Here is a 27,341-nt window from a genome sequence, read left to right as displayed (position 1 = left end):
GAACATCTTCTCTAACCTAAATAGGAAAATAATTTGAAGAATATATGTATGTATAACTGAATCACTTTGCTGTATACCTAAAACTAACATAACATTGTTAAACTAACTATGCTCCGATACAAAATATAAATTGGAAATTAAAAAAGAACATCTTCTCTTGTCCTTATACTCCATGGCCCCCAATCAGGACAAGGCTATTAGTATTCATCATTCTTAGGAGTGAAAAAGCAAAAAAACAAAAAAACCAAGCTGACTCTGAAAGACAATGTTTCTTCCCAATCTCTCCAGAGGCTACCCTGGGGCAAAGCTGACTGTGCCCAGCTTAGACTTGGGGCATCTAACTGTGAGATTTATGGTTTCAGGACCCCTGCCTCAACCCCTATTCATAACCTCCAATACCTTTTCTCCTGCATCTAAGATAACTTCCCTGCAGCATAATAATTCACCCTATGCTCCAAGCAGTGCCAATATCACATATGTTACTTTATTATTCATTCATTGGCTTTCCAAGGCAAGTGAAAAAATAATTTAAACCAATTATATGTACAGAGGCTTGGTTAGTTTTCCCAATAACTTCCAGAAAGAGCCCCATCCCCTTAGATAGCAAAGAAGGGTTACGTTTAACATCTATACAAAACTTCACCTATAAAAGTCACATGTGTAGAAAGGTTTCTTTATTATAAGCATCACGTCTGGGGAATGGGTAGGGGTCAGGGCGGGAGGTGGAGGAACATGTGCAGGGTGGGGGTCCACACACGTCTGCCCGGGCTAGTCCTGTGCGGGGAGGCTGGTGGCTGGTGGGGCTCAGGTGATCTGCAGGGGGGTCTCCAACATCTCCATGAGGAAGGTGTCAATGGGTGTGTCCCCGATGAGCTTGAAGAAGAAGAGGTGCTCCAGACACTTCAAGCCGATAGAACGCAGGGCTGGGAGGCGCAGCAGCAGCTTGGCAAACCTGCAGGGAAGTGAGGAGACCTTGAGAACTGGGGGGCCAGCATGCCTGGGGCAGCTGCTGGCATGAGGCAGCTTGTTTGGTCTTCTTGACCAATCTGTGGTCAGAAGAAAGAGCCCGAGAGGGGAATCTAACGTAGCCGGAGAATCTCTAATCTGGGGGAGCTTCAGAAATAGGCTTGAGGTCTCATTTAGCTTCCTTAGATGGAAGTTGGATCCTGTGACCTCTTGAGGAACTCTTGACTTCTGTGGTCACATCCCAGAATTGCCCTCAGCACCCCCATTCATGGCAGGTGAGAGCTAGTCTGCTTGCAATGACTCAGTGCCCATCCTAACCACGAGATGTTCCTTACATTCTTTGTGCCCAGAGGTTCCTGGGAAGATCTGCCCAAACGCTTAGAACACAGCCCACAGATGTGCTGAATCCACAGGGCTTGTCACCATCGGGGAGGGTGCTCCAGGCATTCAAGCCACTGGAGCGCAGGGCAGGGAGGGGCAGCCCCAGCTTGGTAAACCACCATCAGGCACTGCAATAGGTTCTGGGACCCAGGGGACCCCTGCTCTCAGGACCAACAGCTCTGATCGCCTCCCCAGACTATGCATTTCCTCGGGACACACTTACCTTAAGCAGCGTGACCGTGGTGTGCCTCAGTTACATTTTTGTTACCGCTTTATAACCACTTTGTATATCAGCTTCTTAGTCTATTGCTTGCCTTTGTTTTGTTTTTTGCCTAAGAAATGTGACTTTCTTTTTTAAATTAAAAATAATTATTAAAATATAGTTGATTTACAGTGCTGTGTTAGTTTCAGGTGTGTGTGGTTACTCAGGCATACATATGTACACACACATGTATATTCTTTAGCTTATTCTCTGTTATAGACTCCCACAAGGCATCTAACATTGCGCCCTGCCTTGTACAGTGGGCCCTGTTGGTTATCTATTCTGTATGTAGTGGTGCACACCTGCTAAGCCCAAACTCCTAGTTTATCCCTCTCCCCTTCCCCCTCTGGTAGCCACAACTTTCTTTTCTACATCTGTGAGTCTATTTCTATTCTATAAATTCATTTCTGTCTTTTTTTTAGATTCTACATATAAGCAGTATCATATGATATTTGCCATTCTCTGTCTGGCTGACTTCACTTAGTATCCTAATCTCTAGGCACCATGGAGAACACGATGGAGGTTCCTTAAAACACTAAAGTTACCATATGATCCAGCAATCCCACTCATGGGCATATATCCAGAGAAAACCATAATTCAAAAAGATACATGCATCCCAGTGTTCATAGCAGAACTATATACAATAGCCAAGACAACATAAATGTCCATCAGCAGAGGAATGGATAAAGAAGATGTGGTACATATATACAATGGAATATTATTCAGCCACCAAAAGAATGAAATAATGCCATTTGCATCAACATGGGTGTGTTTACCTTTAAATTAGGAAGAAGGGGAGATAGAACAGAGTAGTCTCTGCCCCTTATGGGCCCATAGTCTGTTAGGGGAGATAATACACACATGCATGCATACACACTTACTCACACACGCCTCCCTCACATGTGCACACACACACCCTCATCACTCACACACAGATGTGTGCACACACATTCACTCACACTCTCATCCACCCTTGCACACAGAAGCTTGCACACACACATATGCATTTAAGCACACATATTCTCCTCCATTCTCATCTGCCCTCACACACTGGTACCAACACTCAGGCACACAGGCACGTGCAGACACACTCACACTTTTCAGTAATTAAAGACCTTTAGTTGCAGGGCTCAACAAAGGGAGAGAGACTAGTGTGTGAAGAATTACCTTTGTTCCGACATGTCTCTCAATCAAGCCACATTTGTAACCTCTTCTGTGGCCCTTCTTCATCTCTCAAAGTCCTTTTTGCCCATGAAGCTTATTTGCAATGTTATTTATGATAATGACCAGAAACTAAATAACTCTACTTACAACTTTCAATAAAAAGTACGGGAACCAAAATTATGTTAGCCACTACAGCCTTAAATCAGCAATTTCTGGTTGGGCTGGATCTTCCCTGGCAGTCACAACATTATTTCATGAGAAATTTTCAAATTGGGATTTTGATACTCCTTGAAAATGCATATAGGTCTGTATTTGTGCTAAAACAAGTTTTAAAGAAATGTGGCAATATAAGAAAAATAAAGTAGCACAATCTTAAGAGGTAAGAATTACCTTCCTATGTGGAAAAATTAAAGGTCTATATCAAGGCCAGCACACACCTTCAAAATGTCTGATTAGGAAGCTTCTGAGGGCATCTGAATGGTATCACCATGCTGTGAAGAGGCCATCAGATAAAGAACAAGGAGGCTGAGCTCCTGGTTGTGGCTCCGGATGGAAGTTTTATAGAATTAAGCAAAGGAAAAGGCTTTACACTTCTTTATAAAGTGTAAAATTAGACTGAGATTATCTCTGAAAATGTATTTTTTTTTCGCTCTAAAAATGCCAAAGTTTTACAATATGTAAAATACTAACCATCTTAGATGCAAACTATTATACACAGAATGGATAAGCAACCTACTGATTAGCACAGGTAACTATACTCAATATCTTCTGATAAACCATAATGAAAAAGAATGTGTATATGTATACACACACACACGTGTATAACTAAAATCACTGTGCGGTACAGCAGAAATTAACACAGCGTTATCAATAAAATACATTTTTAAAGAACGCTAACCATGCCGTAGCTCGGCCGTCTTGGCTGTCTGCCCCAGGTTTAGAAGCTGAGATCAAGCCTGTAGAAACAGACCCACTTTCTCACAGACGCAGCCGCCGGTGGCAGTCGCATTTCTCGCTGATGTGTTGGGCAGCAAGGCCTTTGAGGGCGCCTGCTGTGTGCGGGAGAGAATGTCCCTGCCGGCTCTGCCCTCTCCTGAGCTTTGATCTCTGCTTTCTGGTGGGGGAAGCAGAACTCGGCCCTGCAAGGTGTACTTCTGAAAAGTCTCCACGGAGGGGCAGCCCTCCACCACCAAGAAAACGGCCTGGACAGGCCCCGCGTGCCAGGAACACCGTCTGGCATTTCACAAGCCCGAGGTGAGCAGCCTCTGACACACTTCCCACCTGGCTGAGCCGAGTAGCATCCTGACGGGCCTGCTCAGTCCCGGGGTGGTCTCCGTCTGCCCAGGCTGTGCTGGGCACACCAGGGGTACCCTCTGCGCCCACTTCCCGCACCCCCAGGCCCGGCTTCAGGCCAGGCAACAATTTTCCCTCCTGCCTGGAGGCAACTCAGGCCCCTGGCAGTCCCTCTCCTGGGAAAACAGGCACGGTCCCAAGTTTTCAAAGTGATATTCATCAGAAGCAACCTAACTGTCCACCACAGGGCAATGACTGGATACAGTAGGATCCATCTATCCTCTGAAATATTACAAAATCACTGAAAACAAGAATTTTGTGCTTTTCAGTATCTGAAAAAACTCTAAAATAGCTACGGGAGGAAAGTAGTACACTGAACCAAATGACTTCAGATCTGTAACTATACATTTCTAAGTATACACATATTCACAAATGAAGCTACTAGAACTATACCTCTCAAATTTACAATCAATATTACCTGCTTAATTTTTTCAATACACTCATTTTTAATACATTTAATGTATTTTTTAGATACATTCATTTTTAATAATAAAAATAAATACATTAAAAAATACATTTTAGATACATTCCTTTCTCATAAAAATATGCTTGGCTTTTATAATAAGATTTTTTTAAAAAAGAGTTTTGTTTTTTAAAGAGGAAAAGGATGAGTATGAGCTTTCCTCGTTCTAATGCCTGGCACACAACATGTGCACACACACAGAAAACCATGTGTAACGTTGCCTAACCGCTGGGAGAGTCAGTGAGTGTAGCCAGCATAGGGTTTTCAGTCAGCTCCTAAGGGCCAGAAGCTGAGCTGATGTTGGCAGCCAGGCCCTGCTTGCTGGGTGGAGAAGTATAGGAGGGGCTGCCAGGCACCCACCAAAATCCACTCTCCCCTTCTTCCTTGGCATCTAGCTGCATACATTCTCCAGATGATCCGTGTGACCGAGTTTTAGCCAGTGGAAGTGAGTGAAGGCAGACGGGCCCTCTCCAGGTCAAGGCGTTGCCCGTAGAGACACCTCTGTGCCCCCCTCCTCTGCCCCTCTAACCATCAGCATACAGACACAACGTGACTCGGGGACCATGGAGCCCCGAGAAGGACACCTGGGTTCCCGAGTGATGGTGTGGAAAACAGTCACTACTCTAAACTGATTATCCACCCAGGACTGATTTGTGAGGAGGAAATAAATTTGTGTTCAACTCCTGACATTGGGAAGTCTGTTGTCACAACTTCCTCTCCCTAACACACCAGGCCTGCACATTTATTGTACCAACAGGCTGGATCCCACTCACTCAGATGCATTCATTTCCTGTGATAAAAAAGCAGAGCTCAGCCCCTTCTAGACAACTGATAGTGGCTTATGATCCAGGAAAAATGGGCGAATAGAAATTAGATTTCATAGGGGAATAAAAGTCATCAGTGAGAACTGGGAACACATATAATTAATTCTAAAAACAAACTAATGCCTTTAAAGGAGTTTATTTAAGTTTCATTTTCAGTTTTCTGTGAGATTTGTGGATCTTTTTCTCTCTTTTTAACTAGAGTTAGCAGAGTAAGGAAACTTTTATTCAGTTGTACTTGGGGGAAACATTTGGGAAAAGTATTCAACGACTCAGGAATACTGGCAGATGGCCTCAGAGATCTTCTGACCCATGTCCTCCTTTTCAGGCAAGAAGTTCAGACCCAGGACCTTGCCAGAGCCTACAGATGGTGCCTTCAGGGCCAGTGATCGCCTCTTGTGGCTGCCAACGCCTGTATCTTCTACCGCAGTAGGGCAACCATTGGGGTGAAGCAGAAAGCAGTGCAGTCACATTGGAAAACACAAGCTCTTTGAAATCAAACACACATGTGTTCACATCTCACTACACCATGCACCAGCTCTGTGACCCTGGGCAAGTTCCTTACCCTTTCTGAGCCTTGAGACCTCTTTAGACATTAGAGATAAGGACTTCCACAATTATTCACTCATTTGCATGTTCACTCAACATGTAAAGAGGAGTATTATTTGCCAAGAGTGGTGATAGGCTCTAGAGTGCAAGAGTGATGCTAGAGTGATGAACGGTGGATATACAAGAGAGACAAGACCTCCAGTTTCATGAAGCTTTGAGCTGGTTGTGGAAACATCTAGACAGAGCCTGCTGAACATCACCATTCGTTAATGGCTACTGTTGTTAACGTTCTTTCAGGACTCCCTCACCTGCCTGGTTGTTCTGGATACTTCTGCTTGGTGTAGGCCTCGAGGGTGGCATAGACCTTCTCTCGCAGAGTCTCTACCTCAGACGGGTTGGAGAGACCCTTGGCATCTGAAAAAGACAGCCGGTTAAACCTCTGGTTACACACCTCTGTGGAACACCCTGTTTCAGAGGCCGTCCCCATTCATATAGGCCACCTCCTGTAGGGCTACTAGAGACACACGGGATGCGGGACATTGTGAAATACACAGAGCTGCTGCTTTGCACCTGCCAATCTACCCAATAAACTCCTGAAGCAAAGGTACCCGCCGCTGACTGCAAGGAGGAGAGTTTCCTTTTATCTGGGCCATTGTACATATACTACCTTTACACATTTATTGAGTGTTTACTCTGTGCTAAGTGTGGGCTGAATGAAAAGACAGGGAACAAAAACCAGACATACCTATGTCCTGCTTCAACTAACTGATCACCTAATTCAGAGATGAAGTGCATGCATCAGTTACTAGGTAATTCTGAATACTCCTCTTTCCCGACCCATGGCAGCCTCTGGTGAAAGCTGAGCTCTTAATCCTCCTTGCAATGCTTTTCCTCCTTGAGCCCCCAGGACATCATTCTCTGGTTCTTTCCTGTCTGACCCACTGCTCCCTCACAGGCACCTTTGCTGTTTCTTCCTCTTCTCCACAACTTCGAAATGTGGCCATGCCCCAGGACCCAGGCCTCAGCCCCGTGCTCTGCCTCCACTTACACTTTGGATGAGCTCGCACCAGCCTCAGAGCTCTCCACGCTAGGTATAGGCTGACAGCTCTCAAATGTACATCTCTGGTGCTGCCCCTCCCCTGAACTCCAGAATCACATGAATAATTGCTTCTTGGACAGCCACTCTTGGGCATCTACACCCATCTCAGAGTTTCACATCCAAAGACCTGCTTCCTAGCCACCCACCCTTAGAACCTCCGTTCCAGTCAATGAAAATTGTTTTCCAATTGTTCAGGAAAACAAAAATACTTAATGCCTCTCTTTCATATCCTATGTACAATCCATCAGCAAAATCCCATAAGTTCTGCCAAAAAATATATGCAGAACCTGAGTCCTATTTTTTTTTTTGCATGGAAATAGTTTATTTGAGGCAGTGACCCAGGGAAGAGAAGGGAGGAACCGAAAAAAGAAAAAGCAGGGAAGGAAGAAAAGCCAACACAAGAGTACATAACTGGACTGATCATGGCCATGGGCAACCGGGACTCAACCTCACAGGGACCCTCTAAGGAGGTATGTAGAATGTACCTCAGGATTGTCCACCTAGGGAAGGAAGATGGAAGCACTTTTTTATTCACTAGTTTCTGTCACCCCCTGGAGAACCTGACCACTTTTTACCACCTCCTTTACTACCCTAGGCCTCTATCATCTCCCACCTTCCCCACTGACCCCCGACGTGCACACTCCACGCCCATCTGAGACACTTTTCAAGAGGGCTCAAGGAGCAGAGGCCATGCAGAGGTGACTCCGTCCTCCCCACGGACAGGTCTAGCCCTGCCTTCTCCCCTCTCGGTCTCAGCTAAGCCAGAGGGCCGAAGAACATTAGAGCACTGGGGGCTGACCATGGCGGGGGGCTAAGCAAGACGCCGTCACCTGGGTTAAACAGCACGATGGCTCTCAGGCACCCCAGCTCTGACTTATCCATCTGCATGTCCTTCATTTTGGAGACCAGCTCAGTCAGAACTCTGTTCACAGGAGACAATGACAGGGAATGAGAAAATCATGAGCACCAGACCAAAGGCTGGGAAAATGAATGCAATCAATATTTATTATGTACCCCCCCCACCCCACGTTTTCCAGTCACTGCGCCAGGTACTGGGGGCACAGAGATGAATCAGATGCAGTCCCTGATCTCAAGGAGCTCACAGTTTAACTGAAGAGACAGACAGAAACAGCACATAGCAACAACACCAAGCCAGTGATCGACATAACCAAAGTCCCAGGGGACACCCAGGAGGAGGCGGTGAGCTCAGACAGGGGGCTGGAAAAGCAGCCGAGAGGTTTTGGAAACTGGTAGAAATGCAACAGGCGAAGCAGGCCAAGGGCACCACTTTTCGGGACGAACACAGTGGAGGACGGCGTTCCCTGACACAGAAGGAACCTGCAGGCACCATCAGGAGGACTAAGGCCACTGAAAACCACGCGTGGAACATGTGGGAAAAGGCAGGGAAGGAGGAGCGGCGTCTTAGATGGACGTGCATACGGCCCTGGAAGACCGTTTATGTTGGGGCTGGAAAGGGACCACAGGTCCCCGGCACTGGGTAGAGAGACCATCTTCCAGCTCACCCTTTCCTTTCCTAGCGCATCTCCATCCTGTCTCCCCAAGTCATGCATCTCTACTCATTTCTCATTGCCTTAAATCACCTGGCTTAATTTCCCTGAGGGCACAGAATCCCAGACTGAGGCCATTGCTCCCTCAGCGGGCTTGCCCCAGAGAACCTGATGCAGAGTCCAGCAAAAACCCTAGCTCACCTTTCCTGGACTCTTAAAATCAGATTCTAAGCCTTCATTCCTGTCTCAGCCCTCCAGGATAAACAGTTCAAACTCCCCACCCTACTTATCATTCAGTCATGTTCAACCCCAGAGACTGTAGCCCGCCAGGCTCCTGTGTCCATGGGATTCTCCAGGCATGAATACTGAAGTGGGTTGCCATTTCCTTCTCCAGGGGCTCTTCTTGACCCAGGAATAGAACCCAGGTCTCCTGCATTGCAGGCAGATTCTTTACTGACTGAGCTACGAAGGAAGTCCAATCTTACTAGGTAATGTCAGTAACACCGTCTCTTCCATGGAAACCCATAGGTTTTCATCTGCCAATAACTTTGTTGGCCTCTGACTGGCTCTGTCTCCTTGAATCAACATTTTTTTAAATCACTTTCTCATTCCTCAGTTTTATGTTTTCATGTGCTTAATGGTCTCTGCTTCCAGCCATAAATGTACAGCTGATTGAGGTATCCATTCTAAACGCACACATGCACACATGTACACACGCATGTGCTGGAAGCAGAAGAGACGCACCTGTCGAAGATGGAGCCAACCCCAGCACTGTGGGCGCTGCTTCGGTGGACATGCAGTCCCGTGGCCAGGAGGATGCCGTCCTGCACAGAGACGGAGCGGTGGGAGAAGGAGGCGATCAGCAGCTCGTTCCACCCTGCAAGGATAAGAAGGTGGCCGTGAGGGAGGCCTGCCACACTCGCGCTTCGTGGATGGCCATCCAAGGCGGGCATTATTATCCTTTGGAATAAAAGTAGAATCAGAATCCAGTTCCAGACAATACTGCTAATGAGTGAAGAAACAAATGAGAAGACAGGGGTCTCCGGACCTGGGGCTATGCACATCCCCCAGGCTCCCTCTGTGCTGCGTAGAATGGTAGCTTGAGAACAAGGACTCTTTATTCCCCAGTCCATCAACAGATGTGGATTGAACACTTAACAGGTAATAGTCACTATGTTAGCTGTCGTGGTGGATAAAGCAAGCATACCTTGCAGTCTCTGGCCCCAGGACCTGACAACTTAGTTTTATTTCTTTGGCATTGTCTAGTATGGGCTGCCATCTATGGGGTCACACAGAGTTGGACACGACTGACGTGACTTAGCAGCAGCAGCATCACGCAGCATGGCATGACGCTTTCCATTGACACTCAGGGATCGCTCATTATTTGATAGAAATGAAATGAGGGCACTGGCTTCCAAGGCTCAGCCAATCTTCATGAAATTTCTCTGCTTGCTCCGTGACAAAGAGGAGCTTTGGCATACGTCAACTGCCAGTGTCCCAGAAATGGGAGGTGAGAGAAATTACAGCATGTAGAATATTAAAATAGGAAGGGACCCTGGAATCCATCTAGTACCAGACTGAGCAAAAATCTTTGGCTTCCCTTACTTTATCTGTGAAATGGGAATATCTCTATTTTCCAATTTCATAATAATAATGAGGTAGAGCTTCAGATTGTCTTCAGTAAAAACTATTTAACTCTCTTTGAAAGTTGAATGCAAATTATAAAGGCTGTGTAACATTTGCATGGAAAAATAGGTCTTTTCTGGTCACTATAAGGATTCTACGAAGCAGTTTAAGAAACCCAATGGACATAAAAGTCTCTGCTTCTTACTAACTTGCCTCTTTTTGAAGTGCTATATGTGTGTTTAGAAGTTATTTTTCTCTGATAATAAAATGCATGTAGAAACTAATACAAATTTCATTGTGTAAAAAAAATTTTTAAATATCAAAAAAAGAAAAAAGTCTTATTCCTCCACTAACAAACTGTTTTGTTTGGGAATGAAAAGTTTGGGAGAGGGCCATCCAAATTTAAGAGACTGTAAGTAATATAAAAAAGAACAATCTCACATAGGGTTATCCTGTCTCAACAAGATGTACCAGCTTGGAGGGGTTCAACTCCATCAGGTCACTTGTTTTAGAATCCCAAGGGCAAAATGGCAACCCAAGTGCTTGCCCCAAGAAGAAAGCATCCTTGGTATCACTTACCTGCCCGAAGCAGAATGACTTGGTCCTCCAAGGTGAGGTCAGAGAAGTGGGGTATACGCTTGGCCCATTCAACAAGAGTAAAAAGCTGCTTATCGGCAGCATGGCATATATTGGTGACGGGGTCGTTCGTCTAAAAGAGGAACAAAGTAATCTGAAGGGACAGATTCTAAGACTCAAACAAATCCCTTGCCCATGTCTAGCCCCATCTAAGATATGGCAGCTGGATGGAGATCTAAGAGCACCCACCGAACTTTCCGTGTTCATGTCACCATAGGATTCTGTCTTTGGTTCAACAGCAAGCTCAGCCTCCAGAATCCTCTCCACGGGCATGTCTTCGTGGCCACTGTTGGCACACTCTGCCTCGCTCTCAGCCCGCTCCCGGCTTCTCTGCCTCTCTTCCTGCACAGCTGGTGAGGACAAGGACGTGCAGACGTTACCACGTGCCCAGGACAACAGTGGGAAATTTAGTTACCTCCCCAAGCCTCCATCTCCTCATCTGCAAAATGGACACCATCATGGTAGTAACTCAGGACATTGTCCTTTTAACAGATGAAACCAAGAAAGCAGAGCGTTTGCTTATGCCTGTGCAGAACCGTGGGTTTTTTAAGTCCATATTCTTTCCAGTTCATTATGGTGACCTCTCTAGGAAGTATGCATTTTAAGCTTTAATTATCTCCAATTTTGCCCTTTCTTTAAATGAACCACTATCTCCTTGCATGCTGTATGCCACGTCCTTCCTCAACTGGCTACCTCTAATAAACTATGAGCACGCAATAGTTAAGTAACAAGCACATTACTCTAAAAACTCCCCCTGTCAGATCCTATGCATCATCCTTGGCATTCACGTCCCATTAGGTCTGCCCCTAGAGCACCAGCCTGAACACATCACCTGATCTGACTTGTCAGGGAAGATCTTTAGGGAGCCATGCGGGCATTTAGTAAGCAGAAAGGTGGAGGAATGTCACCTAGATGACATTTCAGAATCAGTAGATGATTTAGGGGGTGAGGAAGGGTACACAGGCAGAGGTGGAGGCTGGAATTTTCTCAGATTCCCAAAGCTTAGGGTTTTCATCTAGAACCTTCTGGGTCTGTACATGAGAATGTCAGCCAGACCCCTTCCCCAATTCTGTCTTCTTCATTGGGAGGGCAGTCTCTGTGGGGTTTAGTTTCCATTTTCTCAAAAGCTTTAGTTTTCATCTTATTCCCAGTAGCAATAAACAGAATTCAATATGAGCACACATCTTTTTAAATCCCATGAATCAAGAAAATTATACTCTAAACAGTGGCTAAGTGGGACCTCAGTGATAACTACTCCATCAGAAACTTCTACGTCTCACCCCCTCTCCTTCCCTCCCCATCATCCACTTTCCCAGGCACCTCCTACTCTCTGAGGGCAGAAGGAGCTACAGAGACTGCAGAATGAACCGGGACCGGATGCTGGACATTCAGTTTCTCACGCAAGGGGTATTATCGATCTGTCAAAGTAGGTCAGAAAAGGGTCTGCCTCACAGACACAGCTGATACATCACAGTCTCGGACAGAGACGCGCCAAGAAGCCTCAAGATGAGAATAATACTCAGGGGTTGAGAAGGAAGGAGGGTAGGAAGGAAGGAGTAAAGGAAGACAAGGAAGAGAGATTAAAGCAAGGAACTAAGAAAAAGGAGAAACAGGAGAGAAAGACGACAAAGATGAGAAAATAGCAGAAGAGCAAAAATCATGTACTGGGAGTCAAATCTTTTTCAAAATGGGCCTGACCATTTCCTGGCTAGCAGCATCAGACATGTTACTCAGCCTACAAAGCCTCAGCCTTCCTGTATGTAAGGTGGGGCTTGTAGTACTTACCCTAGATTGTTTTCTGAAGAGTAAATGAAGTAATAATTTAAAAGTTAAAAAAGTAGCAATTTCCCTCCCCTTGGTCTCTCTACACTCTTGGACTCTGCTCTGGTCCTCTCTCCATCCCCTCTTTGGACCTCTTCCTCTCTCTCCTCGTTTCTCTTTCCCCCTCCTCCTTTCTTTCTGTCCATTCTGTTAGCCTTCATTCACTGACGACATACAGAAACTCTCACATGTGTCTTTATATTCAGTTGGATTTGCTGGTTAAAGTTGAATGCTTCTTGTATTAATTTTTTAATACAGGTTAATGGGCTTCTATTTGTCTTAATTTGAAAAGATGGGGAAAGCAATATAAGTTGCTTTTGTGGTCCTCAATTGATTTCTTCTATAGATTTGTAACATTCAAGGAAAATAACTTTCAAACTTCAAAGAAAATAACCTTAGCTTCAGGGAATTATATCCTAATTCCAATTCTGTCATTAATTGAGTGATCCTTTTCTATTCACTCCTGTTTTTTTGTGCCATGAATAGGAGTCCAGTATCTCTGGTTGGAGGAAATTCGCTATGGACAGACATTTTGAGCTACTGCGACTCCATATCTCAGGCTACATTTAGGGGACAGTGGGATCTAAAACAGGATTATTCTTTAGTCCAACATATATCTATTGGGATGTGCTAAAATAGCCAAAATTTATCAAGCTCTTTCTCTGTCAGAATTGTGCTCAACATTTTCCATAGATTACAGGTCATTAACCCTCTGAAGAGCTATCAACCACAGAGAAGTTAGGTAACCTGCCTAAGGTCTCAGAGCTAGAAAATAATGAAGTTAGCATTGTAGATAGACCCAGGCTGGCTGTCTCCTGAGCCTCCGTCTAGCCCCTCTTTACTACCTCCAAGACTGTAGGCTGGTTGGATTAATAAATCCACAGGGATATCAAATGCTGCCTAAATTGCCTGAAAATAATCCATTCTCTTACTACCCAAACCACATTTTATGACTCAAAATTGTGGAAACAGACTCCCCAGAACCCTGAGGACTGTTTGGTGGCCTGGATGCCAGAGGGTCCCAGTCCTAGAGCAGCTCTGCCATTAGCTTGCTATGTAAGCTCAGGCCAGACTTTGGCCTCTCAGAACGTCCGCTTCTTCATTCAGAAAATAAATGTGTTATACCAGACAACAGCAAATGTCCATTTCAGTTTCACCCCAGTATGTACCCTGATCCCAGACAGGTGACTTCTGAGCCCACCCCAGTTTTATCTCTTTCTATCTGTCCAACTCTCTAGTAATATAAATTCCATAGTATCACTCAGTTATCTGTTCCAGAATTTCATTATTCTTGTCCACAAGAAGGTGTATGAACTGAGCCCTAAATTTTGCAAATAAAGACCAGAAATGATAGTGGCAAAGGGAAGGCTGTCCAGTCAGTTTTAAAAAGTGACATTTCGTATGGTGAGATGAGGAATTGATTCATTTCTTCGCCTTCTCTTTGTCAGGGTAAATAGTACGAATTACTTTAGTAATTTCCCTAAGAGCCCTTTTCCACTCCTAATTTTTAATGATTCAGCTTTTCATCACTCCTGCTTCACCACATTATTTTTTTTAATTCAGGAACCAAAACTGGACCCAATTTTCTAATAATGAATCAGAATACTAGGTTTAAAAGAACCTAGAGCCTATTATACAGAATGAAGTAAGTCAGAAAGAAAAAGACAAATACCATGTATTAATGCACATACATGGAATTGAGAAAGATGGTACTAACGGCCCTATATGCAGGGCAGCAAAGGAGACACAGACGTAAAGAACAGACTTTTGGACTCGGGGGAGAAGAGCGTGGAATGATTTGAGAGAATAGCATTGAAACATATACATTACTATGTGAAAAACAGATGGTCAGTGCAAGTTTGATGCATGAAACAGGGCATCCAAAGTCAGTGCTCTGGGATAACATAGAAGGATAGGGTGGGGAGGGAGGTGGCAGGAGGGTTCAGGATGGGGGGGACACATGTACACCAATGGCCAATTCATGCTGATGGGTGGCAAAAACCATCACGATATTGTAAAGTAATTATCCTCCAATTAAAATACATATTTTTTAAAACAGGACAGCCCAGGCTGTTATAATCCACATGTCCCTGTTTGACTTACATTTTAAAATAAAGAACCACATTTCCCATAATTTTCTCCGTGAACCACTCTGACCCTAATTGAGCCGGAAACATTCAGGTTGAGTTTTGAGAGACAGAATCAGACTGTGAAGCAAAAAAGTCGAATATAGATAATTCTCATTCAGTAGCAATCACACTCTATGCTGATGGGAGACACACTTCGGGGTCATTAATTTAATGTGTTGACTATCACAGTGGTGGGAGCTACAAAGAGTGAGTATCAATTCTATCCTGGGGAAGAGAAGACAGTCTTTACCATCTGATTTTTCGCATCACATGTTCCAGTCTAGAAAATCGTTGACCCCTCTACAGTAAGTATGACACAAACATAAAGTAGACACCCGGTTAATACATGATGAATGAATGACTGAGCAAATGAATCATTTAGAAGCACCTGAATTACTTAAACATCTGACTCCAATATTTAGTTTAAACCACTCATCGATTCTCTCAACAAATGTTTCCTAAATATCTACTATGTGCTAGTCTCTGGTGATACAGCAGTGGGGGGTAGGCAGGCAGGAAAAATACCCCTGCCTTTTTGGAGACAGGCAGTAGACAAAATTTAAATATGTGTTATATAGTAATAAATGCTGTAGGAAATAAACTGGGAAGTATTAGGGGTGGTTGGTGTGATTTGAGTCAGTGTAGTCAGGCAAAACTTTAAGAAGTTGTAAAGATATGAAGAAGTGAGCCATGCAGACACCCGGGAGAGGGCAGTCTGAGCAGACAGAACAGTAAGTGTAAAGCCCTGAGACTGGAGCAGAAAGATGGGGGTAGCCAGACCCCCATCTGGCTAGGGAAATTACTAAAGTACAGACTTGAAGTCATAACCAGGATTCTGCCTTTTTTTTTTTTTTTTGAGTAAGAAGTGAAGGCACTAGAGGGTTTTGGTGAAAGAAAGGCTTCACCTGACCCACTTGTTCAAAGACTCACTCTGGTTGCTTTGATAAGGAGAGACTGAAGGAAGATAAAGATGGAAGCAGACAAACTTCTTAAGAGGCTATTTGTATTATTACAAAAAAAAAAAAACAAAAACAAACAGTGGCTTGGCAATAACAGTAAAAATGGTAAGACACGGAAAGATTCTTAACATATTTTGAGAAAGAGACAAGATTTCCTCACCCATTGAATGTGGTGCATGAAAAAAAAAGAGGTGTTCAATGACTTTTGATCTGAGTAGCTGAAAAATGGCTATTTCCTAAAATGGGGAGAACCATATGGTGAACAGGCTGAGGGGCAGGTTTGGGTCTGTCAATCTGAGATTCTTGATAGATATCAGAGTGAGAGTCCATCCTTAGCTCCATAGTTCCTTCTTGCCCTGGTAGGAGAAGAGATGTGTGATGAGCTCTGACCTGGAAGTAAGAAGTTCCAGTCTCTGTTTATCACCTATCCTGGGACCTTGGGAAACTCACTCCAGCAATCCAAGTCTATTTTCTCAGCTATAGAATGGTTAGGTAAAGAATCTGCCTGCAATGCAGGAGACCCAGGTCCAATTCCGGGTTGGGAAGATCCCCTGGAGAAGAGAATGGCTACCCACACCAGTATTCTTGCCTGGAGAATTTCATGGACAGAAGACCCTGGTGGGCTACAGTCCATGGCATCACAAAGAGTTGGATACAAGTCAGTTACTAACACTTTCACTTTCAGAATGGTTAGGGTTATTAAGTTATTCTTAAGGGCCACCTCATCCCAAACATTCTAAGAGTGCCACTTTTTCCTTGTTGGTAGGATTCTCTCCTACAAGGGGTCCAAACCCTTTTTTCACTGGTCCTTTTAGCCAGCCTCCCCCCTCTTCATAGAAAAGAAGTTCTTTAAGAATAGAGTCACCTGGGAGATACAAAAACACCTTGTTCCCATTTCTGAGAGAGAGAGAGACAAGACCTCTTGATTCTTAAATCTATTAAGATTTACCATTTACAGCCTGCACCTCTTGAGTTCACTAGCTAATTAACTTTTTGATTTGATTTATCTGTGTTACTTAATGGAAAGACTTTTTGATCTTGTAAATAGCGAGCACGTTCATATTTTTTCCCTACAACAACCCAGCTAACCTGCCCTGTAAATTTGAAAGATGTAACATTTTAAAAGTACACAATGATGATCCCTCTGAATGAGAAGGCTGTCCGATTATTGGTAATGCCAATAATCCCTAAAGATTTTGGAATACACCAATCTCAGAGGATTTATAGCAGACCAAGGTTATAAAAGCCCAGAGAGATTAATCAAACCAGCAGGCTTCCCCAGGGTGAGGATTAGAGGGGATAGTCATCTCTGCCCAGAAGGTCAGTCTGATGCTCCAACGGTAGGCCAGCACCCTGAGACCTCAGCTCTAACACTGCCTGGATATTGGAAGAGGAAGAGAGCAGGTCCCTTTCGGACCATCCTCTGAGGTCCAGGACAGGTGAGAATGGTGAAGGAAGATGCTCCTGCTCGCTTTGCTTAGGGATACACGCTTACCAGGGCAGGAGGCATTCAATTGCAGCACTTGAGAAATCATGGTACCCAAGGTCATTCCCTCCTCCTCTTCAAACTTGTTCACATGGTCCAGCCTAGCAGGACTCATTCCCACGTGCTGCACTTGCTTCCATGATGCATGTGCAAGCTGCTCTCCGCCCTGAGCGGGGAGCAGGGTGGGGAAGCCTTACCTTCCCTCTTCATGCCCATGACCAGGCACTTCTGGTAGCGGCAGTACTGGCAACGGTTGCGCTGACGCTTGTCGATGAGGCAGTCCTTGTTATCCCGGCACGTGTAGATGAGGTCTTTCCTTATGGTTCTCTTGAAGAAGCCTTTGCAGCCTTCACAACTGTACACACCGTAGTGCTTTCCTGGCCCCAAGAGAAGGACATTCCACAAGTTGCTCTTGTGTTTATCTGGGTCTTTCATTCAAAAGAACCTCTGGGCTCCCCCCAGAAAAACTAGCACCTCGCCTCGGCAATGGGAACAAAGGCGGAGGATGACTAGCACAGAACACAAGCTTGACGACAGGAACCAAACCAAGGGAGAGTACATATGCCCTTTCTTGTGTCTACCCTCTAGAAGCAATTCTCTGGAGTCACTAATTCCAGAGGATGTTATTAAAAACGTCCTGACCTAAGACTTCGCTTCCATTTATTTAGTAGGGAAATTCTTATGTTTAGTTAAGCAAAATGTTCTGCCTTCATTCAAGACATTAGTGTACATAAAAAAGAAAAATATTTATGATTGTTGTGTACTATCTAGCAGGAAAACAACCTCAGTTTCACTCATATTTCTCCATAACTGAAGTCCAAGGACTTAAGAATCTCACTTTGAACTATTATGCTTTATAATAAACTATGTGCAAGAAACTAACTTATAAATTTTTCAAATATTATTGCCTATCAGAGGAATAAACTGTTATATGATCTTTACGGCACAACATGACATGTAATCTTGAGATGTGACAAGAAGATCTGATGCAAGGCGGTTTTACTTGGTCCAGGAAAATGTCACCTGTTCCATTGCCCTTATTACCTGTCCCACACCTCCAGTTTTCCATGACCCCAGCCAAAGATGGCTAATTTGTGTCAGGAGGGCCACCTCACATATGACCACACAGGCATCAAGAATCAGTCACCATGGACTTCCTGGGTGACCCAGTGGCTTAAGACTCTACCCCGAATGCAAGGGGTTTGGGTTCAATACCTGGTCAGGGAGCTAGATCCCATATGCTGCAACTGAAAAAAGATCCTGCATACCACAGCTAAAAAGACCCCACATGCCCAATTAAGACCCAGCACACCCAAAGAAATAAATATTTTTAAAAAGGAGTTTTTCTAGGTAGACGTCTTCCCAATACAACACACCAGGCAGCTGTGCTCAGTTGTGAAATGGTGAGACTTGAACAATATAATGAGACAAATTATGCAAAACAAATTTAAGTCTGATTCTTGAGAGTGACACGTGATGCAGTTTAGCTATAGACCTGATATGACTTTTTAATCTGGTGAATCTGAAGTCCCTGAGAACTAACCAATGTTAACATCTGGATCCCAGGAGCTTATATTTCAGAGGAAGCCACTTTAAGGTGCAATGGTGGCTAGAGATAGACTGTTTGATGAAGTTAGTCTGTGTCTAATCAGCTGACTACACCGATTTACTGAACTCACAGAACAACAATTAATGCTCTCAGCTCTGAAGTATTTGTCATTAAGAACTTAAACCATTTCCATGGTTCTCCCATATATGAATGAATCGCCCAACTTCAATTAAACCATAGCAGAAAAAACTCTATCAGGGTGTGGCTGGAATTCTGTTGCTATGGCAATGGCCAAATCTGCACAATTTGGGAACAACTTTTTGAGAACAAGCAAACACTAGTCATGTAGCTAAGTTCCAGGCACTGGGAACTTTCAATGGAGTGACATTTTGCAGTGACTTTAGTGGCAATAAAAAGCAGAGAAAATATTGTCAGCCATCATACACAGACATAGAAATCTTCCTCAGCTTCTCTTTCATCAAATCAGAGATTCAATTATCATCAAAATTGTTGAGATGGGGAGTAGAGGGGCAGGAATTTTGGAGAGGTAGGGAAAGAAGTCAGGAAAGAAATAATTTGGGCAAAAGTGGAAGAAGATAAAGAGAATAAAATCAGGGAAAACAATAGTTTCCACCCAGGGAAACATGTTAAAAGCCTAGAAGGTTGTAGAAGGAAATTTGCTAAAATACCAAAGGATTTCTCTTTGTTGGGAACATTATAGATAACTTTTTTAGTTTCTACTGATAACTTTCTAGTTCTCCCATATTTTGTACATTAAGATATTATTTTTAGAATTATAAAAATAATTTTTTAAAAATTAAAGAGACTCTAGATTGAAATACTTGCTCATCACAACCATTTCTTTATCCCAGATACACATGCAACACAGTAACTCCAGAGAAGCTTCCTGAAATGTTTCTTATAAATCTAACCACCTAAAGTGAAGTCATGCTTTAAATTCATCAAGACTGTGACAGAAATCTACAGCCTGGGCCCCAACTTGGATCATCCTCAAGGACTTTTTTTCTCATTGGGTACAAAGAAGCCAAGTGGGAAGTAGAACAGGTGTCTTCTCTGGGACCCCTGTTGCATGGGGCACTTGGGAGGGGTGTCTGCCTCTGTACATACCTGAGGATCTGTCCCCACAGATGGCACAGATGTGTTTAACCAGAGATCCTGGGCTGGTGGATGGGTAGTTCATGTTTCCAATGCCAGGAAGCCCTGGTAAGGGCTTGATGTCCTCTGAAATGCTGACACTGTTGACCACATTTAGCTTCAAAAAAAAAAAGATACAATAAAACACAGAGCCAGAGTAAACCCAAACCCCAAGGCAGAAACTAACAAGGCCTTCCTTGGGGGAAAAAAGCAGGTTCTATTTCAAGAAGTAGTTTCCAAGTACAGAGTATCTAAAATTGCCTATGAAGGATGTGAATTTAAGGGAGAAAAAGAGTAACATAGAGGAACTAAGTCATTTCTAAATGCCAAAACCTAAACTGAAAATCACAACACATCTACATCAGAGCTCTCAACATTAACTCATTTCACTCATGTATTATTTGAGCTAGAAATCCACACTGAACAGAACACTTAGGACAAGTCTGTGTATTTCTAAATTTTTTATTAACTACCTCTTGCCTATTCAGCAGTGCTCCAGGAGGAGATATGGCCCTCAGGCAAGACTTAGACTCTGAAAGAACCAAGCAAAATATGCAAATCCATTTGTTTAGTGAATCAACAGACGTTCACAAGCGCTCATTATGTCAGGCATCAAGCCAGGCTCTATAGTACAAAGGTAAATAAAATGCACACTTAGGATGTTTGCAGTAAAACGGAAGAGGAGATAATGTGTAGTGGTCATCTCAGTGAACCTACTCAAGACATTAAGCCACATGCCCACATCATTGCAGTAGCACTAAAAATGAGCTTAAAAGCCCCTGATCATACTTTTGAACTTGTCTATAAGGAAACAAATAACCTCCATGAAAATATAAAATCTTTTGCACCAAAGACCAGCACTTCCCAGTACCTGACATCAACCCAGCTCGTGGTAGTGTGGTAGGAGAGAGACGGGCCTCCAGGCTGGACAGCTGGCGTTTGTCAAGTGGGGTAGAGATCAAGCATTGTTCTCACTCAGGCTCCAAGGACAAAGCTATTGCAAAAGGTGAACTCCACTAAAGTAGAGAGGTAAGATGCTCACTCTTGAGATCAAGGAAGACTTCCCTGTCTGCACACATGCAGGAAGCCTCCTTGGGGTCAAAAAGGGAGGGGAATCCATGGGTCCCATGCCATAAAAAGTGTGAACATGCACCCACAGCCCTCTGCAGTGGGATCCATCTTAGCAAAACGTTGCGAACACATCTTGGGAAGGGTCCTAGGAACAGTCAGGTATGAAGAAAGTAACAAGATAATTGGCCAGGGTAAACAAAGACAAGCTTCCCTGGTGGCGCTAGTGGTGAAGAATCATCCTGCCAATGCAGGAGACAGGAGAGATGCCGGTTCAATTCCTGGGTCAGGAAGATCCCCTGGAGGAGGAAATGGCACCTCACGCCAGTATTCTTGCTAGAAGAATCCCTTGAACAGAGGAGCCTGGCTGGCTACAGTCCATAAGGTCGCAAAGAGTCAGACATGACCGAGCATCTGAGCATACACACAAAGACCAGAAGGACAGTCCTACATAAGTGATTTAAATCACCTCTTTACCGCTCTCCTCCTCATTCAGGATGCCCACACTCCTCTTGGGGTGTGTATTTCTGCCTAGCTTCAGACTTACTGTGCTCCTCCCCACTAGAGAGGATGCTCATACCCTTCTTTCTGGGTGTGTGTTTCTTCCTTACTTTTGTCTTAAATAAACTGTTTTTCTGTGTGCTCTCCCATACATGTTATGCTCTGTCTCTAATAAACTTTGTACCTATTTTTACAGCTTTTGCCTCCATGAAACATTCTTGCTTTCCAACAGGGGAAAGAGCCAGGGCCACTTTGCTTCTAACCTCTCGTCCCTGGTTGGCTAGGATTCCTGGTTTTCATCCAGGTTCAGTTCAATTCAGTTCAGTTGCTCAGTTGTGTCCGACTCTTTGCGACCCCATGAATCGCAGCACACCAAGCCTTCCTGTCCATCACCAACTCCCGGAGTCTACTCAAACCCACGTCCATCGAGTTGGTGATGCCATCCAGCCATCTCATCCTCTGTTAGCCGGGTTCAATTCCTGGGCAGGGAGCTAAGATCTCTTTGCAGGATCGCTCACTGCTGTCTCTCTGAGATCAGTAGGGAATTGGTAGAACTGAATGGCTCAAAAAAGGAACATTGTGAGATGCCTTTCCTCACCCCTTCGCACCAGTTAACATTAGCTCCTCACCACCACCAACTCCACGTCTCTTGGTGCGCTAATGGAGATGACTGAGAAGCCACTGCTACCTGTTTCCTATTCATCAAAGAAAAGTTAAATAAACATGAGTCCGTCATCCAGTCGGCAGCATTTCTGCACCCATGGGTACAGGTCAACATTCTAGACACTGTCAAGGGAGATATAACATCTAGATCTGTCTCTCATTCCTCAAAACTGGCCACAATCTCAGTGAGGAGTCAGAACACACACAAAAACTAAGAATACTTCCAAGTAAATTCAAACAAAGGTGATGCTGAGTGCGCATGTGTTCAAGTGCCCAGCAACAGCACCTGGTGAATACCTGGGGATTTTAGGGAGGGTCCACTGACTTTTGCATGGTCTATATGAATTCTGAATCACATTGCCTAACCGAAGTGACTGCAGCTCCCAAACTGAACCAAAGGTAGGATTTTCTTCCCTATTTAAGGCCTTTGAAACAGAAGAAATGATCAATAAAACATAAAATATAACAGAGCCTGAGTTAGGTTCCTTCAAGATTTACTATCTTTTCAATTCACTAAACAAACATTTATTGAGCAGGAGGTGGGCAGAGGTTCTGGATTAAATGCTGTAAGTGATGCGAAAAAGAAAAGATAGCGTTCAGGGCCTTGCTTTGAAATCAAAGTCACCAGGAATTTTTAAAAATTAATTTGTGTGAGAGATGAAAACACATATGTGATGAGGGAATTCTCCCTCCTCTTCCTCCTCCTCCCTCCTTTTTGTACAAGGCTAAGACAAGATATCTAGAATTTATGTTCAGCATTTTTTTTCTTTTGGTTTAATACAGTGGTTCTCATCACCGAATGTACTCCTGGGAACTTTGGAAAAAATTTAATTCCAAAGTCCCACACCAAGAAATGGTCTGAGGGTCATTGGTGCTGGCACTTCTTTAAGTTGATCAGATAATGCTAATGGCAGTCCAGGGTTCTGAAACACTGATGTAGAGGAGAAAACTTGCTTTGAAATCACACAGCCCTGGGATTGACTCCCCATCTGCCCTTATTAGCTGCATGACTTCAAAGAAGTCCTGGATTCCAGGTCAACATTCCTCCTTATTAATCTTCCTTGACCTTCTGTCTCCTTGTCTGTAAAGTGTACATAGTAATACCTAACTTAAAGAGTCACTGGGAGGATTAGATGAGATGATAATGTAAAATGTCTGTCACATTGCCTGGTACACAGTAGATGTTCCATAAATTGGAGCTATTATCATCCCAATAAAATCCGATTAACTCAGATTTTGAATGTTTATTATGAACCAACATTCTGCTATGTGCTAGGAATTCTCAGCATCTCAAGGAAAGTTAGATCCATCCCACGAAATGGAAATATTTTAGAGAGCTCTCTAACTGACCTTTGTCTGCAAATCCTGAAATGGATAAGAAAGATCAAGGGAATAAGGAGGAAGACAATTTCACCTGGGGCTCAGGAGACCCTCACCCACCTTCCCTTCCCACTCCCATCTCCAGTAGGACCAGTTCCACCTTCTCCAGTCTGCAGTGATCACAGAATAGTAATTATTGTTCTTGCTACTCAGTGCTACCATCCAAGGAAAGTTTGCTCAGAGCCAACTATTTTAACCCTCACAACAACCCTATGAGGTTTTCCTATTTTCCAGCTGAGGAAACTGAGCCATAATGAGGTTCACTTATTCATTCACTCACAGGTCCTCCTGGTATGCAAAAGAGAAGATGCGGGCACTGCCTCAGGAAACCGGCCATCAGTGAGACAAAAAGCCGGCTGGGATAATTTAGGAGAGAAAGACCACAGGCAAGATTAGGGAAGGTGTCTTGAAGGAAGGAGCATTTGATCTGGGACCTGACAACTTTAAAAAAAAGAATGGTATTTGAATGAGCCAGTGGGTGAAAGGTTTTGACAACAAAGGCCTGGAGAGAAACCCAACTATTTGTGTCCGGTGGATGTATGGGAGACAAGACCAAGAGGTGGGCTGTAACCAAGCCCGAGGCTTGATCGCCCAGGGAAAGCAAGTGGATTTAATCTGAGAGGCCATGAGGAGCTACGAGGTTTCCAGCAAAGGAAAAAAGCCCTTAAAGTATGAGGCAGCAGCACAAGGAAGAGAAGAGAGACACCCGAGGCTATTGCAGCTGCCCATGTACCAGGTTCGGAGAAGGCAATGGCACCCCACTCCAGTACTCTTGCCTGGAGAATCCCAGGGATGGGGGAGCCTGGTGGGCTGCCGTCTATGGGGTCGCACAGAGTCGGACACGACTGAAGCCACTTAGCAGCAGCAGCAGCATGTACCAGGTTAGGCACCTTCCCGGATCTAACATGTTGGAGCTGGAACCCTGAGCTTCTGGATCCCAGCTTATCATTCTTCCTTCCCCACCTTGTCTGTCTTGTGCGGCAGGAGCTCCCAGACCACCCCTGCCCTGGCTGCTTCCAGTCCCCACCTCATAGGCAATGAGCCCCTGGAGGAGTAGACTTGCACCTGGTCACTGTCTCCTGGCAGCCCCTCTCCAAAACCCTTCCTCTTCCTGGGTTGGATGGTGGTGGGAGGCAGTGGTGGGGACAGGTGGGTTGACGCCCTCTCCTCTCTCCATCTCTTTGCTGGCTTGGGGTTTGTGTGGGCTAAGAGCAATGGTAGATGAGACTGAAGGCAGCCACCAGAGCTCAAACCCATTAGCTGCCTGGTCCCAGTCCCACAGCTCCAGCTGTCTTGTTCCATTAGAAGCCGCCCTGCTGAAGTGAGCACTTCAGAGCTGGGATTTACCAGGCGGCTGGCTGCTCCTGAGAAAAAGGAGAAACACACACTTGGCTGACCTGTCTTCCATTTGCAGACTCTCAGCCAAGGACCGAATGCATCCTAGATGCCCTGGAGCCATCACCAAACATCGGGTCCCACATTTCTGAGCTGCTTTCAGCCCAAATTATTCCATTCAAGGCAGATACGCAGCCAGCCAGGCAGGATTCAGGCAGGCACTCCTCTTCCAGTGAGCGGAGTCCTCAGAGGGGCATATCTTTAGTCGAATGAGGGTCTTCACTATGAAAAGTACAGAGCCTGGACTTGCCACTGCCTTGTTGTGTGGTCCTGACAGGATGACTTCACTCAGAGACTGCACTTAACTTATGCACAGACTAAAGCAGTGGTTTCCAAGCTGAGAACAAGTGTGGCAGGGGGTGGGGAGGTTGAGTAAGAAGTTTTCACATCTCCTACCTCGAGTTCACCAGACCTGTTTTTACTTAACGTGCAATGGCTTCCAAACATGCTTTCACTTGAAGACTTCATGGCTTTTTAAAAATCATTAAACAAGATGGTATTCAAGATCTGTTCTAGCTCTAACATTTTTAAATTTTTACTATATTTTTATTATTTTTAAATTTTTGGTCACGCCACACAGCTGTGAGATCTTATTTCCCCAATCAGGGATCAAACGTGTGTTCCCTGCAGTGGGAGTGCAGAGTCTTAACCACTAGACCACTGGGGAAGTCTTACATTTGCAACTTTTATTATCAAAGTAAGCTCTGTAAAAATGCAAACATCTGAAAGGGCAACAATTCAGTTATCAATCACTACCTAGGCGGGAATTATCAGTGACAGAACCCAGGTCAGGCAGCAGGGTTGGGACAGGTGAATGAGGTGGGGGCCTTCCAAAGACTTGTAGGTCCTGCTTCGGAGTCCAGCCAACAGACATCAAACTTACAAAAATACAGCATTACACACACACACACACACACACACACACTATAAAATGTAATCTAGATCATCTGTCAGAAAGCTGCATAAATATCTCCTCAATTATATACATGTTGTTTTGGGAAACAGCTCACTCCACTTAGATCCTCCCCAGGCTAGGGACTGAGTCTTGTACATTTTTAAAATTTCCAGTTCTTGGTGTAATGAATGCTTGTCGAAATGAACTTCTCTGGAACCTTTCGACAACAAAGAACACACACTTGGACTAATGATCACGTAGGTATATAACATTCATCACCTTGGTGCCTGATATACCACCTGGGCATAATAATACTAATAGTAAAAATAATACCACCTTATGGCCATAGAGCATCATAAGCACCTAGGAAGTAATTTCTTAAGTCCACATCTTGTTTGATATATACAAAAAGTCTCTGTAGGGTAATCAGGGCAAAGTGTGTTACCCCACAATAGAGAAAAAGGAACTGAGACAAATGTAAGTTCAGAGTGATGACTTGCGAAAGGTTACACGGTCCTTGCCTCCGGAGTAATCAGTTCAGTTCTCTTACTTCTCAAGACCGAAAATCCAACAAGAGCAAAAAGAGAAGCTCAAACACCAGAAAGGCAGAGCACAGAACAGGACACCGCGCCTTCTCTCACCCCGAGCACCTCCTTCCTCCCCTCACCCCTAAATCACACTCACCCGAGACCCAGGTCACAGAAGACACATGTTCCCACATGAACTCCACTCAGGCTCAGTCCTGGGCGAGAAAGGAGGGATGCATAGGAACCGTCTATCTGGAGCGTTCAGAGCCCAGCCCACGGTGGCTAACACTGCAGGCACTGAATGTCCCGAGTCACCTGGTTAACTGGGCAAAGTGTCACTGCCCCGTGGCTCCAGAAACCAAACCCCGAATACAGCTCTGTGTCGGGCTGCTGAGCTTCACCAGTGCTTGGCAAGCTGAATACAGCTCTCAGAGAAAAACTTGGCTTCGGCCTCTGCACACAACCCAGTTGGCCAGGACCAGAGCTTCCAGCTGACCTTTCAACCCCAATCCCTCTGTACAGACACATGTCCAGGAAGAGCGGCCCTGCCACTCACACGGCTGTGGAGCTGAATTTGTTGGCCAGATTTGGCTCAGTGAGACTGGAGTGTGTCTAAAAGCAGGCTTGGAGGGCCAGTGGCTTGCCCCCTCCCCACCCACACACCCTGTCACTGGTCATCACCTCACCCTGTTTTATATCTTCGTGAATATAGTCATGGTCATTTGAAACTATCTGGTTCATTCATTTGGTTTTTGTCTGTCTTGCCTGCTGCAGTATAATTGCCATGAAAGGAAAGACTTATTCAGTGCTTATCCCAGGAACCTAGGACAGCGTCAAATAGTGACACAGAGTAGGTCCTGCTAAATAGTTATTTGAATAAATGTGAGTGTCCTTTGCAAAATTTTACTTCCAGAACTTCAACCTCTCTTTCTGTCTCTAATCTATTGACTTTGACCTGCCCTCCTGGAATCCATTCACATGAATG

At 44.6% G+C, this 27,341-nt stretch overlaps 1 protein-coding gene across 2 annotated transcripts in view; it reads right to left on the bottom strand.

Moving 5' to 3' along the window:
• Positions 1–652: 652 nt before the first annotated feature.
• Positions 653–27,341, bottom strand: part of RXRG (retinoid X receptor gamma) — a 51,890-nt gene continuing 25,201 nt past the window's right edge. Inside the window, exons 1-9 of one of the 2 annotated variants that reach the window (XM_043450549.1) lie at positions 26,514–26,666; positions 19,901–20,045; positions 17,421–17,600; positions 11,018–11,178; positions 10,772–10,901; positions 9,311–9,443; positions 7,889–7,980; positions 6,268–6,373; positions 653–952 (exon numbers count right to left, since the gene is read on the bottom strand). In XM_043450549.1, the coding sequence (XP_043306484.1) occupies positions 805–952; positions 6,268–6,373; positions 7,889–7,980; positions 9,311–9,443; positions 10,772–10,901; positions 11,018–11,178; positions 17,421–17,600; positions 19,901–19,973 (1,023 nt within the window). In that variant the 5' untranslated portion in view covers positions 19,974–20,045; positions 26,514–26,666 and the 3' untranslated portion in view covers positions 653–804. Of the gene's footprint in view, positions 953–6,267; positions 6,374–7,888; positions 7,981–9,310; positions 9,444–10,771; positions 10,902–11,017; positions 11,179–17,420; positions 17,601–19,900; positions 20,046–26,513; positions 26,667–27,341 lie in introns of those variants that run through there. The other variant, XM_043450542.1, reaches the window with a different exon arrangement.

The sequence above is a fragment of the Cervus canadensis genome, chromosome 2, assembly GCF_019320065.1.
Source record: "Cervus canadensis isolate Bull #8, Minnesota chromosome 2, ASM1932006v1, whole genome shotgun sequence".
In the NCBI taxonomy this organism is placed as follows: Eukaryota; Metazoa; Chordata; class Mammalia; order Artiodactyla; family Cervidae; genus Cervus; species Cervus canadensis.
Note: the sequence above shows the minus strand (reverse complement) of the source record. Positions and strands in the feature narration are given on the sequence as shown.